General features: G+C 41.1%; 1 protein-coding gene across 2 annotated transcripts in view; it reads left to right on the forward strand.

Annotated features, from left to right (window-relative positions):
• The window catches only part of NGLY1 (N-glycanase 1), a gene marked incomplete at its 5' end in the record, with an annotated part of 56,618 nt that extends 36,405 nt beyond the window's left edge, over window positions 1–20,213 (forward strand). Inside the window, 6 exons of one of the 2 annotated variants that reach the window (XM_079704372.1) lie at window positions 2,205–2,424; window positions 5,483–5,593; window positions 6,715–6,879; window positions 11,754–11,939; window positions 19,262–19,439; window positions 19,830–20,213. In XM_079704372.1, the coding sequence (XP_079560498.1) occupies window positions 2,205–2,424; window positions 5,483–5,593; window positions 6,715–6,879; window positions 11,754–11,939; window positions 19,262–19,439; window positions 19,830–20,005 (1,036 nt within the window). In that variant the 3' untranslated portion in view covers window positions 20,006–20,213. Of the gene's footprint in view, window positions 1–2,204; window positions 2,425–3,447; window positions 3,594–5,482; window positions 5,594–6,714; window positions 6,880–11,753; window positions 11,940–19,261; window positions 19,440–19,829 lie in introns of both variants that reach the window. The other variant, XM_079704373.1, reaches the window with a different exon arrangement.
• Between the last annotated feature and the right edge of the window lie 325 nt (window positions 20,214–20,538).

Consider the following 20,538-nt stretch of genomic DNA (forward strand, 5'->3'; position numbering starts at 1 on the left):
TGAATACTGGCAAGAGACCATATGGTCTGCACAGTCTGAAACATCTACTGTCTGGCTTTATATAGGAAATGTTTGTTGACTCTTGAATATAAATTGAGTGCAGTCCTAGCAACTTAATGCTGTAAATCTTGTATTTTTATTCTTTTAATACATAAATTTTAACTTTCTGATAACTTTAATAATAAAACTGATAACACATAAAATACTGCTAAAACATTAGAATAATAGTGATCATTGTGATAGTAAATACAATGCTGTACTCAAAATCATCAGATGGAAATATGGAAGGTTGAAGTATAGTATAGGACTATCTTTTTTTTTTTTTTTTTTTTTGGCTGTTCTGTGTGGCACATGGGATTTAGTTCCCCGACCAGGGATCGAACCCGCGCCCCCTGCAGTGGAAGCGCCGAGTCCTAACCACTGGACTGCCAGGGAAGTCCCCTCATCATATTTTATCTTGAATGACAGAAGTTTAATTAGGGGCTTCTGCTACCAACCTAACCTACCCTCATATCTCTAAATTTAAACTAAGGGAACTGGAACTTTTCTGTTCACTTTTTCCATCCTTTAGTTTATAAGTCTCTTATCAGATGTTCTTAATTGACAATACTTGTAAAGTTTGGTTGTGTCATCAGGCAAGAAAAGATACCAAGTTTTTGAAATACCTGATTTTGGGGGCTTAGGGACTCAGTTCTGTCCTAATGAGGAATCAGTCCTGTGATATACAGAGTCTAAGATAAACAGAGTCCACTGTCCAATAATTATCTAAAATAAGCGCAGGTTATTTTTTCATTCAGCATATGTGTGCACAGGTACTTTGCAAAGATTTGAAGATAAAAGATGTCTGTGATTAAATCCTGTCCTCATAAAGTCTAAGCAGTTGGGTGTAGACTGATAGTGAGTGCACAGGGAGACAGAGGCTAACAAAGGTGTCTGTACCGAGCGTTGTCCTTTTCCCTCCTAACCGTGTGCTTGTCTCTGGGTAGGGCTGGGAGGATGAACACTATCAGTTAGAGACCAAGCAGCCTTTCAAGTTGGCACAAGTGTGTTTAGAAGATGGAGGCGTAGGATGCTCTAATCCTGCTGGTGTTACTTCTTCACGTTAACACGCAACTTCTTCCAGTAATTACATTACCTAAACCATAAATTCATTTAACTTAGCTCAAGCAAGAGCATCTGCTTGATTGAAGACAGACAGCTTGTCATTGCAGATACAGTTCATTCACAGCTGACATCGCTGCTCAGCTGGGCACTTTTCCTGAGTAGCTTTATTAGCTCAAAATCCTCAACACAATACGCAAATTTTGATGTTCTTCAGCTTTATGATAATTTTATAACTGGAGTAACTTTTTAAAAGAATGTTGCCAACACATTTCAAAAAACAACTTGCAAATTAGCAAGCACCTTTAAGTAGTTAAGCAGAATTAAATTTCAATCCAAATGATTGTTAGAAAGAAGAATAGTATTTTAAGCAAAACTGAGTTCAACTAAGCTTTAAGATCTTTCTTGAGTTGTTTGTTAAAGTTGTTTACCTTTGAAGTACAATGAGCTAATTATACCACTTGTTAGAGTAACACTAATGCTTAATGCAGATTTCCTAGAGAATCTGCCTGTCCGGATCCTGCCTGTCCTTCAAGGCCCAGTTCAGGATCAAGCCCTCCTCCCCGACCCCTCCCCATGACACTAATTCTGACCTGTTGTAGGGTTGGTATCACATTCTGCTGTGTATTTAAATGATTTGTGTTCTCTCCTTTCCTCTCTCAGGACTATAAGCTCCTTGAAGGCTGTACCACTGTTTAATCATTTTCCACCCAGGATTCTAGCACAATGCCTCACATATTCTAGGCTCTTTAATTGTTATTTAAGAATATGAAGTTAAGGGCTTCCATGGTGGCGCAGTGGTTGAGAGTCCGCCTGCCGATGCAGGGGACACAGGTTCGTGCCCCGGTCCGGGAAGATCCCACATGCCGCGGAGCGGCTGGGCCCGTGAGCCATGGCCGCTGAGCCTGCACGTCCGGAGCCTGTGCTCCGCAACGGGAGAGGCCACAACAGTAAGAGGCCTGCGTATCGCCAAAAAAAAAAAAAAAAAAATAGAATATGAAGTTAAGAAATATTACTGTTTAGCACAGAGGTAATGTAAATTCTTTAGAATGCTTGATTTCTATAATGAATCGAAGCTTTTTGTTGTTGTTATTTTAAACCAGGTATAATAATCCCGAGAAACTTCTGGAAACAAGATGTGGACGGTGCGGGGAGTGGGCCAATTGTTTCACACTGTGCTGCAGAGCCCTGGGCTTTGAAGCCCGCTACGTCTGGGATTACACAGGTGCGGACGCCGTGTGGGCAGAGGCCAGGGTGGTCTTGCTGACTTCAGGATGGGGTGTACAGTCCCGCCTTGTCAGTCTGTGTTTCCATTTGCCTTCTGTAAATAGCAGTAATCCCAGCCTCGTGGGTTTTTTTTTTGTTTTTTTTTTTAATGGGGATCACAGGATTTTTTTTAGTACCCCTAGCATTTTGCCTGGTACTTTACACTCTAAACATTTTTTATTAACAATTTATCATGACATTTTAGTAGCGCTGTTTCTCTATGGATAAGAACATGTGTAATAATGTTCTGTAGAAATCTTCATTTTTGTAGAGATTAGTGTAAAAGATTTAGTAATCTTAATATACAATAAAATATAATAAAAGCCATGTGAGATTTATATTGTCCTTATTTAGTTAGAACTTGTGTCACATGTTAAAAAGTTTTTCTTCTTAGATTTTTTTCACTTGTGTTTCTGTTATTTTCTTAGGATAAAATGAAACCTTCACTTAATAGTTACTGTTCTCTTACAGTCAAATAGAGACCATCAGTAACCAGACATCCTCTGTTAGACCTCTGCTGGCCTACAGTTCCCAAGTGGAATTAACTCCTTCACATTAGCAAACTGTGTGCATTAGTCCTGTGGTTTATGTGCTGTTGTTCAATGTGTTTGCCCTTTTCAGAGTTATAGCTCACATTATTTTTAATTAAGCCTAAAACTGACTGTATTAAAGGAGGTTTTCCAGAACAATTGCAAGAATTTCAGAGAGAGAGAGAGGGACTTCCTTGGCGGTCCAGTGGTTAAGACTCCATGCTTCCACTGCAGGGGGCACGGGTTCGGTCCCTGGTTGGGGAGCTAGGATCTCACATGCCGCATGGCGCAGCCAGAAAATAAAAATAAAAAGTAAAAAAAAAAGTCATCAAGAATTGCCCCTATTAAAAAGAAGAGAAAGAGAAATTAAAGCAGGTGTTCTAGAGTCTTGTGTGCCACAAAATGCTCACTTGTTAATTAAAATTTAGAATCTTGCATATTATCATGTGGTTCTCATCTTATGCGTTTGTATATAGTTATTGGAAGTCTTGGTTTTATAAACTTAGCTTTTGTTTTTCTCCTGTCGCGTCTTCGTCTGTCACTTGCGTAGACCACGTCTGGACAGAAGTGTACTCCCCTTCTCAGCAGCGGTGGCTGCACTGTGACGCATGTGAAGACATCTGTGACAAGCCCCTCCTCTATGAGATCGGCTGGGGCAAGAAGCTGTCCTACATCATCGCATTTTCTAAAGATGAGGTAGGACGGAAGAGAAAAAATGCGTTCTAAGAATAAAATTTTTTTTTCTTTTTTGACAGCCTTTGAAGGTATAATTGACATAAAATAAGCAGCACATGTTTAAAGTGTACAATTTAATAAGTGTTGTCATTTGTATATGCCTGAGAGATGACCTTTGCAGTCAAGGTGGTGAACACATCCATTATCCCGGGAGTTTCCTTGTGTTCGTTCTCGCTCCTTCTTGCCCCTCTCCAGGCAACCACAGATCTACTCTCTGAGACTATACACTAATGTGCATTTCCAGAGTTGTATGTAAACGGAATCATATATACTCTTTTTGATGGGGGGGTTTATTTTACTCATCGTAATTATTTGGAGGTTCCTCCATGTGTTTGCAAGTATCAATAATTTATTCTTTTTATTGCTGAGCAGCATTCCATCGTACGAATGTACCATGGTTTGTTTATCCATTTGCCTGTTGATGGACATTTCGGTACTTTGCAGTTTTTTACTATTTCAAATACAGCTGCACAAGTCTTTATATGGGCATATGCTTTCTTTTTTCTCTTTGGTAAATGCCTGCTAGTGGAATGACCGAATCGTATGGTAGGTGATTGTTTAACTTTTTAAAAAACTGGCTCAACTGTTTTCCAAAGCGATGATGCTGTTTTGCATTCTCATCAGCAATATGTGTGAATTCCCAGTTTCTCCATATTCTTGCTAACAGTATGGTCTGACTTTTCCACTTTAGCCCTTTTTAGTAGACCGAGCGGTGGTGTCGCATTGTGGTTTCATTTGCATTTCCCTGAGGACCAACACTGAGCATCTTTTTATGGGCTTGTTTGTCATCCATTTCTCTTCTTTGCCCTTTCTTTTTTTAGTTGGGTTGTTCATTTTCTTATTCTTGAGTTTTGAGAGTTCTTCATATATTCTGAATACAAGTCCTTTTTCAGGTATGTGCTTTGCAAGGATTTTCTCCCTATCTGGCTTGTCTTTTTATTCTCTCAGTGACTTTTGAAGAGAAGAAATTGATGAAGTCCAGTTTATCAATTTGTTCTTTTGTGGATCTTGCTTTTTTTTTTTTTTTTTTTTTTTTTTTTTTTTTTTTTTTTTTTTTTTTTTTTTGCATTACGTGGGCTTCTCACTGCTGTGGCCTCTCCCGTTGCGGAGCACAGGCTCTGGACGCGCAGGCCCAGCAGCCATGGCTCACGGGCCTAGCCGCTCCGCAGCATGTGGGATCTTCCCAGACCGGGGCACGAACCCGTGTCCCCTGCATCGGCAGGCGGACTCTCAACCACTGCGCCACCAGGGAAGCCCGGATCTTGCTTTTTGATGTTATGTCTAAGAGATGTTTGCCTAGCCTGAGCCACAAGGATTTTCTCCTACATTTTCTTTTAGAAGTTTTATACTTTTAGTTTTACACTTGTGTCTGTGATCCATTTTGGGCTAATTTTTGTAGATAGTCCAAGGTGTGAATTGAAATTCATTATTTTGCATATGGATAATGAATTGTTCTAGCACCGTTTGTTGAAAAAGTTATCCTTTTCCACTGAATTGTACCTTTGTCAAAAATCAGTTCTATAATATATTTATATATAATTTATGTATTCAGTACAATAAAATGGAGTGTTTATTTGTTGAATTTTGTGAAATTGGCTTTGTAGATAAGTTATAAACAGCTAAATGTTCTGAAAATTTTATCTCCTAATCACAGTCTTTCTTGGAAGTGTACTGGTTAGAAAATGAACAAAAAGCATTTTCTCTTCGATTTTTTTTCCACAGGTTTTAAAATGTTAAACAAAGGACAGCATTTTAAAAATTCTATTTAAGAATTACATGCATTTTAGGTATTTAGCAAATTAATGTTGATGGTTGTAATCTTGTTAAATATTTGTGTCCTATAATTCGAGGTGGTTGATGTCACTTGGCGCTATTCTTGTAAACATGAAGAGGTAATCTCCAGAAGAACTGAAATTAAAGAAGAGTTACTTCGAGAAACTATTAATACACTTAATAAGCAGGTATGTGATGGGCATTTGTCATTTTTCAAAGGACATTTGAAATATTATATAATCAAGAATAGCCAGTTTTTAACCCAGTGAAGTTCTTCTTCAAGTAGTAGCATTATTTTACAATGAAAAATATTTAAATATTTAAATTAAAATTTTTGAGGACTTGTTTTAAGTATTGTGAGGTGGGGTTTTTTTTGCCTTAAATTGTCACATCTCAAAGTTCAGTGAAACAAAATTTCTATGTATATACTAGTTGACATAAAAAATATGTTGCCTTATTTTTCGAAGTAATTGTGTCTTGAATATAATTACCCACACACTTGTCCACATAGGGAAATTTCTGGAACAAGGCATGGGAAGTTGTTAACATAACAATGAGTATTTCTGGGAAGAGGACTTGGGGGTCCAAGAGGGAAGTTTCAGCTTTGATTTTATACCCCTTTGGTAGTACTGAAATTTTTTTTACTATATATATATGCATATTATTTTTCATGATTTAAAAAACAACGAATTTTGCTGTTGGCAGGCAATTAGAATAAGGCAGATCACCTTACAGTGGTTGAGATTCAGTGTTTCAACATGTTCACCTGTTTTGAGCTCGGCTCCTTGGGCCATTTGATGATTGGCAAATGCCTGGAAGGGAGAAGAGGCGCAGTTCAGTTCACCTCAGTTTGTTTCTTCCCTTGGGATCTTAGCTTCTTCAGGTCGGGCTACCTTGGTAGCTTTGTGTTGCATTCAGACAGCGTGCGTGCGTGCGTGTGTGTGTGTGTGTGTGTGTGTGTGTGTGTGTGTTCCCTGCTGTCCACACCTTTCTCAGCAGGACAGTTAGTCTGACTCAGGCTGTCACAGCCAGAAGCAGAAGCTGCTGCCTCTGTTTTAAACTTAAGCCATTAAAGGGCATGGGAAGTTGGATATGGGTGTTCAGTGATTTCTTAACATAAAATTTGTAAAAGTATTTTGTTTCCACAGTGTCCTTTCTATTTTCCAAAATTACATGTATGAAAACAAAGTTGGTTACTTCTTTCCAAGACCCTGTTAAAATACAGATGTCTTAATTATATTCATACTTAGAGATGGACCTCTGCATTCCCCTAATCGTTAATGATGTTTTTTTTAAACGTGCATTACAGAGGCAGATATCTTTGTCAGAAAACAGAAGAAAAGAACTTCTCCAGAGGATCATTGTGGAGCTTGTTGAATTTATATCTCCCAAAAGCCCTAAGCCTGGAGAACTTGGAGGAAGGATATCTGGGTCATTGGCGTGGAGAGTAGCCCGAGGTGAAACGGGTCCAGAGGTATTTGCTTCATTACAGCCTGATAACCTTCTCACTTTACCACTTCCTGTCCTGTGCCCTTTACATGCAGAAAAACACGTTGGCCACGACCTTTCAGTGAACTTTGCAGAGTAATTATTAAAAAATGTAAACATTTGAAGAGAACCAATAATTGATTGACGTAGTATAATTACATACAAGAGTTAGCAAAGCAATTAAAATGGGATTTTTCTGTTGTTACCTTACGTAAATTTCTAGGGCAGTTATGACTAAAGTACATAAAAACCCATTAATTGTAAGTGTACAGCTTAACAGATTTTCACAAATTGTGGTTCCCCATGTAACCACTAACCAGAATAAGAAGTTAGACAAGCAGATGTCTGAACAACCTGAGTTCCCTTCCAGCCACTGCCTTTCACCCCTAAGAGTGACCTTTTTCCTGGTTTCTAATATGGACTAGTTTTGCCTGTTATTGTGCTTTATGTAAATGGAATCATACAGGATGTACTCATTAGTGGACGATTTCTGTCTCAACATTATTTAGTGAGATTCATACTTGTTGCTGCGTGTTTATAGTACATTTATTTTCTCATTGTGGTATAATATTCCACTGTGTGAACATAGTATAATTTATCCACATCACTATTGGGTATTTGGGTTGTTTCTCGATTTTGGCTTAAAATTGTGCTGCTGTGCTATTTACAATAGCCAAGACATGGAAACAACCTAAGTGTCCATCAACAGATGAATGTATAAAGAAGATGTGGTACATACATACAATGGAATACTATTCAGCCATAAGAAAGAATGAAGTAATGCCATTTGCAGCAACATGGATGGACCTAGAGATGATCATACTAAGTGAAGTAAGTCAGACAGAGACAAATATTACATGATATCACTTGTATGTGGAATCTAAAACAAAATACAAATGAATCTATTTACAAAACAGAAGCAGACTCCACAGACATAGAAAACAGACTTACGGTTGCCCAAAGGGGAGAGGGGTGGGTTATAAATTAGGAGTATGGGATTCAGAGATGCACACTACCGTGTATAAAAGAGATAACCAACAAGGGTTCACTGTAGAGCACAGAAAACTATATCCAGTATCTTGTAATAACCTGTAATGGAAAATAACCTGAAAACATATATATAGAAATAACCACTTTGCTCTACAGTTGAAATTAACGCAATATTGTATATCAAGTATACTTCAGGTTTTTAAAACTTATGCTGCTGTGAACATACACAGACATGTTTTCAGTGAATGTGTATGCGTTTCAGATGGGTGCCTACCCGGGAGCAGAACAGCTGGATCGCAGTGGTAGTGTGAGGATGTTCGGCTTTAGCGGATGCCGCTGAGCAGTTTCCCAGAGCGGTTGTGCCGGTTTACACCCTCCCCAGCAGTAAATGAGACTTTTCTGCGGCTCTGCCTATAGTTGCCTGTCTGTCTTTTTCATGTTAGCATTTCTGGTGGTATATAGTAGTGATAGTATTATATTGTGATTTTATTATTTTTTTAGTAAGAAATTACTTTTTTTCCTGGAAAACATAGTTTTTTAAATTTTTTATTGAAGTATAATTGATTTACAATGTTGTGTTTCAGGTGTACAGCAAAATGATTCAGTTATACGTACATATATATCCATTTTTTTTCCGATTTTAAATTTACACTTTGGTGCTGAATGATGAAGTTGCATGTCTGTTCTTTAAACTTTCGTTTATTTATTTATTTTTATTTCTGGCTGCGTCAGGTCTTCGGTTGCCGCATGCGGGATCTTTCTGTTGCGGTGCATGGGCTCTTCGTTGCAGCGCGTGGGCTTCTCTACTTGTGGCGTGTGGTTTTTTTCTCTCTAGTTGCGGCGCGTGGGCTCCAGAGCATGTGGGCTCTGTAGTTTGCGGCACACAGGCTCTCGTTGAAGTGCGCAGGCTCAGTAGTTGCGCGGCGCGCGAGCTTAGTTGCCCCGCGGCATGTGGGATCTTAGTTCCCCGACCAGGGACCAGACCCACATCCCCTGTGTTGGAAGGTGGATTCTTAACCACTGGGCCACCAGGGAAGTCCCATTCTTTAAACTTTTGGATATCCTCTTTTGTGAAGTCGCGTTCAGTGCTATGAAAACTTTATAAAGTGGGAAAAATAATAGAATCTGGGTAATTCAGCGGATGAAAGTGTTTATTTCTTATTACATACTTGCTTGCATCTGGTTTTGGCTAGAAAGTGTTGTTGCTGTGAGTACTGTTATATAGTCAAACTTATTTGAAGATCTTATCACTTGATTAATCTCCCAAAATTAAATAATGAACAATGGAAATGTAATTTCTAGAGTTAGGGGCTAGCATTAAAGCAGTGTGCTCTGTAATGGACATTAAGTACAGTAGAATGTCCTTTGCTCTTAGGGAGCCTAAAGTTGACTCACTAGAAAGTATTTAATATAAACGTCTAAGAAGATAAGCAATGAAAAATGCTTAAAAGGAGAATAATCCATCACAGTAGCAGTATCAAACAGTCCCACACAAAGTTTTATATCTACTTTTTCTAAATTTGCCATTGTTACACCTCATTTCTCTAATAAAGGAATATGTCCCGAAGGGGAGAATTATCTCTAGTAAACTTTGTTTACTTTTAAATTTATCCCATCATCTTTAGCTGGCAGTTAGAAGTGTTGGTTCAGCCATAGAATTACAAGATCTAATTTCAACAAATAATTCAGATCACTGCTGACGCAGTGCAAGTTACAAGTCTAAATCTAAATGAAGCCAATTGAAAAGAGCTAATGTAATTCACAGCTGTGTTCAGTTTAAAATGGGGCTATTTAGGTCTTCGCTTCTTTTTCTTTTTGTGGATGAGTGCACTTCCTCTTGCATGGCATATACATTGATTAAACTTTAAAAATATGAATTGGGTCCTATGCCCAGATTGTTTTCCCTGATGAACATTTTTTTGATTTCTCAGTTATTGGAGACCATATTAGGGCCGTGGATTTAAAAAATCATTTTCCTCTTTACAAATAGATGTTTGTTTAAAAACTCAGTCCTAAAAAATTAGGGAACTGTGTCTTGAAATCGGTTGGAAAAAGAAGGAAACATTGGTGATATTTTCATAAAGAGAAGTTTTGTCTTAATCTTATATTTTAAAGAATTATGAAATATGATATATTCAGTAACATATTTTTCTTTTCCCTTTGGTAATTAGTTATCCTTGGTAAAATAGTAGACAATGCTACTTTAATATTTTAATTCCATCTGGTTTATGTCAGCACTCTGAAATATCTTTGATAGAGAAGAATTGAGAAGTATTGTTACATGCTTGTTTTAAAGTGTAGTGTACTAATTCATAGTTAGAAAATCACCTTCTAAAAATAATAAACTACTTTTTTTTTTTTAACCTTATCCAGGTTCTGCTAGGGAATTATCTTCTTGTTTATACATTTATAAATATTTTTCTTTTTCCATCTCTAAGATGTTTTGTATTCTACTTATTGATCCTTGTACATTTGAAGTTTTTACATTGTGTACTACCTAGTTCCCAGTGTTTAACAGGAAAGCATCACCTACTATCTTGATTGATTAGTAAATTGATTAGTTAGAAGCAAGACGTTGATACAGACTAGAGCAGTGGTTCTCAACAGTGGATGACTGCCTTCGAGGAGATATTTGTAATGTCCGGGGACATTTTGGGGGTTCCAGCTGTGAGGGGCAGTACCACTGGCATCTGGCGGGTGAGGGGCCAGGGATGCTGCCGAGCAACCTGCAGTGCACAGGGCAGCCCAGCCCCACACACCACACGCTGCTATGCTCACATCTGAGTGGGAGGGGACGTTGTGTCGGTGCCACAGACAGGCGCGGGACAAATACATCATCTTCCTCAAACCTGAGATTCAACCGGTGATTTCAGGCGACTGTTTTACATTAAAATAAACATTTATTTTGTAATAGAATGCAAAATTTGCCTGGAATTTTAAGGTGAAACAAGAGTTTTTGTAGCAATTTCACATGTGCGCAAGATTGTTTCCAGCTATACCTCCCCAGGCACTGTCCTCTTTTCGGGCATCAGGAAAGGACCCTGGTGAAACGGCTTTAGGCTGAGGCCTGAAGGGTGAGAAAGAATCACGTAGCTGGAGAGTAGAAGGAACAGCATTCCAGACGGAGGGAACAGCATGTGTCATGGCCCTGTGGCAGGAAGCAGCTGGGCCTTTGTGAGGAACTAAAGAAGAAGTAACACGGTGGGGGTGAAGAGACCGCAGAGAAGGGTGCCTGGGATCTGGTTGGAGAAGAAGCAGAGGACAAGCCATGTGGGCCCTGGTAGCCTTGGTAGAGGTGTGGCGTTCCTGTGCAGTGAGAGTGAGAGGTCAGTGGAGCCAGTTAAGCAGGAAGGTGAGGGACTTCCCTGGGGGGGTCCAGTGGTTGAGACTCCGCACTTCCACTGCAGGGGCCGTGTGTTCGATCCCTGCTGGGGGAACTAAGGTCCCCCATGCCACGTGGTGCAGCCAAAAAAAAAAAGAAAGTGATGTGTCCCAATTTACATTTTTAACAATCACGTTGATGACTGTGTGGAGACGTTAAGAGTTGAAAGCTGGGAAATCAGCTGTAGGAGAGGATTGCAGCATCCAATTAAGACATGGTGGTGGTGGAAATGAAGTCATGTTGACACAAAATCCGAAAAGTGTAAGTCAGTTACGGTTTATATTTCTTGTTTTCTGTCTAGTAATGTTTGGTGCTACGTCAGCATCATACTGTTCATATTTAATCTGTAAAATATTTTCCAGATTTTCCAATGGCACCAGTTTTTCATTTTCAAGTTGAAGGAATCTCTTAACCACTATCCATAGCAGTACCTCTCTATGGATCTGTTTTCTATTATGTTGAAAAACTAATTCTGCTTTCTTTTTAAGAGTAAAGAAACCCTGTTCATCCCCTCTGAAAACGAGAAGATTTCTAAACAGCTCCACCTTTGCTATAATATAGTAAAAAATCATTATGTCCGCATTTCAAGTAATAACCAAACCATTTCTGGATGGGAGAATGGTGTGTGGAGAATGGAATCCATATTCAGAAAAGTTGAAACAGACTGGAACATGGTAACGTAATGCATGAAGCTGTTTAAAACTTCAGTCGTTGTTTAAACAAATATAGATTGGCTTCATTTTTCAGCTGTGCATAATGTGAAAACGGATATCAAAATTACTTTTAGTAATCCTTAAAGTTGTAAAAGAAGATCCTGCTCTCTGTTTAATGAAATGTCCATTCGAAATCTGTGTGTTTATATCAAGAAAGTATCCATTTTCATCAAAGAGGCCGAATTTAATTCTTTCATGGGGAAAAATAATCAAGTGTATGACCAACTCATGTGACTAGTTTTTGCATGGATATGTAGAGTATACTGTTATCCACTTTCTTCATAGATGTGTACTGATTGCCTGCTACGGGCAAGCTCTTAGGGACCGTAACCCATTTAGTCCAAAGTCCCAAGAGCTAACCATCTAACACACTTCTGTTCCATAACAATGTGGATGATTGAGCAGCAATATTGGTTATTTCTTCTCTGTTTCCTAAAAATAAAGGGAGAAATGGATAGTGGGAGTGTAGTAGTCTATTATACCAACTTGTACATTGTTGTTACTTGCTGTCTGGAATAAGAGGCTTTGCTTTTAGACTGCCCTCCCCCTTAGGCACACACCAAAAATAAGCTCAGAGCAACTCACATGACCTAAGTAGGTCTGACCATATTATTGATAGGTTTCACTGGAGTGAATGAGCTTATAGGCAGCTTTAACTTGCCACCTGAAGAGTGAGAAGCTGTTCACTTGTAAGACATAGTGAATAGATTTAGCAGGTGAGTCACAGATGAATAGCTGCTGGTGTTTATGAGCATCTACTACATGCTTATCACTGTACCAGCCATTAATCAGAGTACAGAGGACATACAAAGATAAGGTCCCTGCTTTCTTCCACCACCACCCCCCCACCCCATAGGTTTTTGTTCTAAACTTACCTTGGTGCTTATTTTGACTATCTGTTTGTATTAAGCCAAGAATGATTTGTAGGCTCACTGAGATTGTAGATGGAGGAATTCTCTTCTTTAGTTAAGGAAGGGCATAAAATATAATACAAGATAAAATTTAAAACTTCAAGATATGTGTATCTGTAATTGACTCTTCTCGCTGATGAGAGAGGATGAGCTTCTTCTGGAAAACATCCTTACCTGAAGAATTGCTCTGAACAGAAAGCAGGAGAGGACAGACATGGCATTTACCCAAGGACTAGCGTGTGCTGAACTGGAGACAAGGCATGCCTCGCGCCCTGACCACCGGCCTGGTGGAGAAGACAGCACTGTACCCAGGAGCAGGGTCAGTGTGTGCATGCTCCCGTCCTGTTCCCGCGTTTGCTCATTGGCACACGTGCACCGAGCGCCTGCTGTACCCGGCACGGCTCTCACCGTGAGGACGCGCAGGTGAAGGTGCCACCGTGTCGGCCCTCACAGTCCAGGAAGCGTGAGCAGCCACGACGCAGGGCGCTGTAACAAGGATGCCAGCGCGTTGCCTTGGGGACTGCGGGAGGCTGGCAGAGCGCTACAGCACGGGTGCCGCTGGGCCTGCGCACGGAGAGCGGAGTAGGTGCTCGCGAGGCAGGGCCGGAGCGTGCAGGGCAGGGCTCGCTTCCAGACCTCTGAGTAGACGGTCGTGGCCGGAGCCGGGGTGTCCTGTGAGAAGGCTTTACATAAGGCAAGTGAGGTGTGAGGGCCATTAAGTATGAAACAGGAGCCTACTGAAGCAAAGTTTGTGCCTTCGTGTGCTTTTACTAGGGGCGCCGTTTTTCAAAAAGCTGAACGAATCCATTTCCAGTTAAAATACTACTAAATGAAGAAGAATGCTGGAATTGTAACTGCGCTTGTAGAGACTAATCACTCCGAAGTCATATGTTGCCATTAAAACATGAATTTTTCGCCTAAATCAACCTCTGTCGTTCTGTTCGAGGACGCCCCCTGCTAGGGATTCTCTAACTCAGCTAAAACTAGAGGCTCATTCCACTCAGTAATCCCCACGCTGGAGTCACAGCAGGTCCCGTGCAGCCCGTCTGTGGGTGATTAGAACAGAACCGTAAGCTCTCACAGTGGCAGCCTCCCGGGAGCACAGAGACTCTCTGAATTTTACTCCTTAGCAAAGACACTGTTCAGTGGTGTCTGGATTTGAAGGGAACATAAAAAGCTCAATCAACAGTCTCCTTTTTGGGCCTCCCAGGTGGTGCAGTGGTTGAGAGTCCTCCTGCCGATGCAGGGGACACAGGTTCGTGCCCCGGTCCGGGAGGATCCCACATGCCACGGAGCGGCTGGGCCCGTGAGCCATGACCGCTGAGCCTGCGCGTCCGGAGCCTGTGCTCCGCAACAGGAGAGGCCACAGCAGTGAGAGGCCCGCATACCGCAGGAAAAAAAAAAGTCTTCTTTTTAGGAGGCAGGTAATAACACCCTGATAAAAGTGATGTTAGTGGCTTCCTGACTAGTCTCCCAGCATTGCCCTGGTCCCTTCAAAGATGTTTTTCTGGCTACAGCATGGAGAACGTTTTCAGAACCCCGTTCGTTACTGAGTGCTCTCAGGGTGAGAAGCAGCTCCGGGCTCTTGAGTCTGGCCCTCGCCTTGCACCCCCAGGCTGCCCCCTGGCTCTCTGCATGCCCTGCCCTGCCCCCTCCTCGCGGAGCCTCGTTTCTTTCTTTTCTGTGGGACTAACTTATTCTTACCCTTAGGACCTGCGTAAGCCTCATTCCGTCCAGTCCCGGCCAGCTGGTTCCTTTTACCCTGTATTGACTCGTGGCATCATGCCCCTCCCCTTCCTGAAGTTTATTCTACGCACGTGTGTGAGAACAGATTGTGTCTCTCCTACCAGACTGTAAACATGGCCCGGGCAGAGACCTCGTCTTTTCCTACTCACTTCTGTGCTCTCAGTATTCACATGTCTAGCATAGTGCCTGATACGTAGCAAATGTTTAATAATAAAGACGGGTGGATGTGAGAACGAGCGCTTGAGTGTGTACGGCATAAATTCTGCGGCGCCCGAGGGCCACGTCGAGCACCGCAGGAGCTCTGTTCATTCAGACTGTGCCCCTTGGATGTTCCTCAGTACTTTGCAGTTTTGAGCAGTTTTGTCATTCTCAATGCCACTAGAGTCACGTTAGCCCTTTCGGGTGCACGGCGTAATGTCAGGAATTGACCCCCTCAGCCGTTCGGCAGCCGTGCGCCCTGTCATACTCTGTGCTTGGCACTTAGGGCCTAGTGGTGAGTTACGAGGCACACCCAAGGTGAGCTAGGCCTGTGTAGGAGGAAGACACGTGGGCCCGTGTGTGACACACGAGGAAGAGCCGCTGCACCTCACGCCGGAGCCTTGCAGAAGAAGTGATATCCGAGGGGGCGGCAGAGGGGAGTTTCTCAGAGAGGGGCATGAGAAACAGTGTACACACGCACAGAAGCAAGAAACACCCGCACCTTCAGAGAAGAGGAAGCAGTCGGGAACACGGGGAGAACAGCGGGGAAGAAGGCCGGAGGGGTGAACGGTTGTCAGGCCCCAGGGACTTTGATGACCTTGCACTTATGCAATAGGAAACCTTGCAGGAGTTCAGGCAAAGGAGGACCATCATCACACTGGCCATCCAGAGGCTGCAGATGGAATAAGTAGGAAGCATAGTCTGGAAAGATGTAAATACAGTGGGAACTGACAGTGTTCACGCTGGACCTCAGTTGAAGAATTGGAATAACCAAAAATAAGATTCATGAGCAAGAGCAGCTTACTAGCATTCGATTAGCATTTCTTGAAATACAGCTGCTCTGCTGGGGATCTGTAGGAATGACTGACTGCACCGTGAACTCAGAGTTCATCTCAGCAGCCGCAGCAGAATGAGAATTTTAAGTGTGTACTAAAGAGCAGCTTCAAACAGTGCAGTGCAAACTGAACCTCCAGGAAACCGTAACAGCCGGTTAACCAGCCTGGCATGTTTCTCATGTAATGAGAAAATCTTTAAGTGCAGATCTTCCCAAGAATCTGAAATACAGAAAGAAGCTGATGTGCAGGTTGTTCACAGTCTTGAGAGTAGTGGTCGCAGCCACAACCCGCAGGACCAGTCTCAGCAGGGTGCATGGCACGCAGTATAACTTAGATCTGAAGCCACAGATGCACTGGTCTCATTCCTCCCCACAGCTTGTGTGTGATGTGCTTTTGTTGTCTACGGATGCCAGAGAGGGGCCAGGGTGGATCACATACAAATTTAAAAAGCCAACAGGCAAAACATTTGTTGAAGGTAAATCAAGAAGTTCGGAACGATCAACAGTTACAAAAATGCTTTTTTTCCCCTTTAGAGCAAACAGTTGCCTGTTGGAGAGGTTATAAAGTATTTTTTTTCTCCTAAATAAATTATAATTACTGGTTCTATTGGTTTTACACCTAGACAGGACCACAGTTGGAGGTTTATGTAAATCCTGATGTTTTGGTACATTTCAAAGTGCCAAACTGCGTATACATAGTATACTATGGAACTGGGTATACATAGTGTACTCAGTACCATAGTGACATCCTACAGTCTCTAAAAATGCTGAGTTAAATAAGTTGGTTAAAGTGCTACAGACAGAATATGTTGCGTCCAAAAGATGACATGAATTTTCAATATAAATAGGGTCTGCTTTATCTCCATATGCTGTTTCTTTAGCCTAAGAGGACTTTTATTTGCTCACAGTATGTTTAAAGGTTTATTTAAGCATCTAAGAATTCAATGATGAAGTCCACCGTATCCTTTAAAGTTTTAGAGTTGTAAAAACTGATGCCTTCAGGACTGAAAAATGTAAGTCTTAGAAAAAGCAATTTTCAGACATGTTCAACAGCCATTATAAGCCTTCTGTGACAGTTAAAAACAGTTCTAATTAGATTGTCTTCACTTTCTACTGTGATCAGGTATTACTTTTCCATGTGTACCTGTAAGACTTTTCTGTCATGTCTCAAAATTAGAAGCTTTAAGAAAGAAGAAGAAAAAAAATTTTTGGCCCAGACTCACATGATACAATTAAGGCAGTTCTTGGGGGTAAACTAGAACTTTGAAGTTAGCTTGACTTCAGCCTATCGTATATTATATGCCCACACTTTTAGCGGGGGCATTTGAAGCCACTGAGCTCTGAAAACACACAAGACACACAAGACATGTATTGAGACATAAATATATTTGCCCCCTGTCTTTCAGTTTCTTCCCACCACCTTTCTTCCAGTGACCCCTCTGTCTGGCTCTTCTTTTCCAGGTAGCCCCACTTCCTAGCCTCTCCTTTGGAGGAGTAATTACATTATGGATAATCCCTAGGTGCCCAGGAGTTTAGTGTTGGTGAGACTAACAGCTCCCTGGCAGCTTTGCTGCAGCCCTGAGCCCAGGCTCTCCATGCACACAGCTCTCAGGGGAGCAAGCAGGAGGCACACACGCATCCGACGTGCTAGAGTGAGGTACCCGGGACCCGAGTGGGGCAGGCAACAGTGCAGACAGCTGGGATGGTTGTGCAGAACAGCAGCAGGCGCTTTGTGTGTTTCTGATCTAAGGAGTTTTAAGTCATCTTCCTTGGAGAGTGATTGTTTAACGGTTTCATTGTCTCCAGCTCACTGATTCTAAAAACTCAAATTAGCCAGCATATTTAACCTGGAAGAAAACTAGCTAGAGGTTGCCGAGTAGAATAGCATATCAATAGCATGCTAGCAGTGACTGATGTTTTACTTGATGGCTGAGAACTAGAATAGTAAGGAATTGGACATTTCCATGGCAGGTGTGTTTCACGTGGTGCTGCCAGCTGTTTGCCCCTGAGAAGTAGATTAGCTGTTTCTGAAAGAATGTATGTGTGCGCGCACAAGTTTCTAGTACTTAAATACTGTTTATTAAACCCCATAAATCCAGAGCCTGTGCCCCCAGAGCATTTATGATTTGGTTAAGTTAGGTAATATAAGTATACCTGAAATAAAACAGTTACATTTGTGTCACGGAGTATTGGCAGTTCAAGGCGGGATGCACTTGTGGAGGACCATGAAAACTGCGAGTTTGGATGTCATGCAAGAGGCAGGTACTTGCTGTATGTTCTAGATCAGCAAACGACAGGAGGCAGTGGGATGTTAAAAACGTTAATTAGGCAGTTGCAGAAAGATGAGTGTAACGTCATGACCGAAGTGTAAGTGCAGTATCCATGAGGAAAGGGTTTTTTTTTTTTTTTTCCAAGACTTATTTCGAAGAAATGCATGGATTATTGTGGGAGTTTGGACATTAGGGATAAATGAGTAAAGAGTCAGATTCTCAGGGGTTAAAGCCTGGGTGAGTGGGCCAGGGCTGTGGATGTTCAGTTTTCATGTCAGCACATTTGAAGAGTGTGGATGAAACTGTGAAGGGAGCTGGACTGGAGGCAGTGGTCGGTCTGGATGTCTTAGAGAGGACATTGACGGTGGTCACAGCATTGATGGTGAAGGCCTGGGGAGCATCTTGTTTAGAGAGGCTTCCAGGGAGCATGGACTTTTAGCCTTGTAAACCATTCCCATTGCTTAGCAATGACTGAGGTATTTGCTTGATTTAGAGGATATGGCCCATCTCATTCTAGGAAAGCTTATCTGAAAATCCAGGCTTAGAAAAGAAGATACATTAAGAAATAATTGCATTTAAAAAGACTCTTCATTTTCAGCAGGATTCATCATAAAGTTCATTTTAAATAGCTGGACTGGGGACTTCCCTGGTGGTGAAGTGGTTAAGAATCCGCCTGCCAATGCAGGGGACACGGGTTCGAGCCCTGGTCCGGGAAGATCCCACATGCCGCGGAGCAGCTAGGCCCGTGAGCCACAACTACTGAGCCTGTGCTTTAGAGCCTGCGAGCCACAACTACTGAGCCCATGTGCTGAAACTACTGAAGCCCGCGTGCCTAGAGCCCATGTTGCACAACAAGAAGCCACCACAGTGAGAAGCCCACGCACCGCAATAAAGAGTAGCCCCTACTGGATGCAGCCACAGAAAACCCAGGCGCAGCAACAAAGACCCAACGCAGCCAAAAATAAATAAACAAATAAATAAATCTAAAAAATAAATAAATAAAAAATAAATAAATAGCTGGAGTTGGTAATTTAAAAGAGAATATGATTTACCAAAATTTTGGTTAGCATGCAGCCTTAGGGCTGTACTTATTGAGGCACCTGTATTCAAATAATACCTTTCATCCATAGCAAAAGATGCTATCGCAAAGATTGCTAATAAAATGAAAAATTGTTAGCAGTAAAACTCTTTTCAGTGGAGAAAAGTTATGTTTTAAATAACCATTTGTGCATAGTTCCTGTGGCAATAAGACTGTGACTATATGTGTTTTTCTACACTGTTTGATGATCTCTGACAGTTCCTTTTCTCCCACCTACTTTATAGGTGTATTTAACCCGGAAGGAAGGATCGTCTTATGCTTACATTTCCTGGAAGTTTGAATGTGGGTCAGTTGGCCTCAACGTAGATAGCATTTCCATTAGGACAAGTAGCCAGACCTTTGAGACAGGAGCAGTACAGTGGAAATTGAGATCTGATGCAGCACAAGTAGAGCTGGCGGGCGGTAAGCATTTGACGAGAGAAGTAATCGTGAAGTGTGTGTTCAGCACTCTGAAGAGTGATTGTGCTTATCTGAGACGTAGTTAAGAGTTTTCCTTAGCCTAGAGTTATTCATACTGTTGCAGTAAAAAAAAAAAAAAAAAAAAAATTAAAACCTGTACTTTAACCTCATTATTAATAGTAGGGCTGATGTTTTTTATGGTGAAACACAAATGGAAGGAGAAAACATCGTTTCTTTTTTCAGAGGACACATTTCCTCCATAAAGAATAATTTGTATTTATTTTTTAAGGGTTGATTTTTGTCTATAAGGCAGGTATGTCAAATGCATTCCAAAACTATCTCTTTATGTTCTTACCAAAAGCAAAGTGTTAATTTTTTTTTTTCCTCCAACAGATAAAATTCTTCGCTCCTATCATGATTTTTCTGGTGCCACTGAAGTTATTTTGGAAGCAGAATTAAGCAGAGGAGATGGTGTTGTTGCTTGGCAACACACCCAGCTGTTTAGACAAAGCTTAAATGACCCTGAAGAAAATTGTTTGGAGATAATTATAAAATTCAGTGACCTTTGAGAACCTGAACATTATAGAAAAGCTGGCAGTAATCAAGGACATAGCATGTTCTGAAGTAGTCTGTTGGTTCCATGCATGCTTAGATGGCAGTGGTCTACCCCCTGCTAGCATATTTCCTTGTTGGCTATCCATCGTGTTAACCCTCATGAAAATGTATCTTTTTACTGTGGACCCTAATGAAACCTTGAATTAAAAGCTTCCTTCCATATGTGACTGGTTTGGAGTGAAGTCTTATTACTGCCCCACTATGAGATTTTAACCTAAAAGTTGTAAGTATGGTTTTAAAAGTAAAATGAAGGTATTCGTGATTAAATGCTATTCGTGATTATGATGAAATAAGCTAATAATAGTAATTTGACAGTTTCTGATCATTCTGGCATTAATTTCTCCATAAGTAATTGAAATAGATTTCCTAAGATTTTTTAATTTTTAATAAATGTGAAAGTGTAGTATTTCATAAGTTATAGAACATGAAAATTTTTATGGTTGTAAATACATAGGCATTTAAGAAATAAAATGAATTATTTTGCGTT

The sequence above is a fragment of the Hyperoodon ampullatus genome (genome assembly GCF_949752795.1).
Source record: "Hyperoodon ampullatus genome assembly, chromosome: 5".
NCBI lineage: Eukaryota > Metazoa > Chordata > Mammalia > Artiodactyla > Ziphiidae > Hyperoodon > Hyperoodon ampullatus.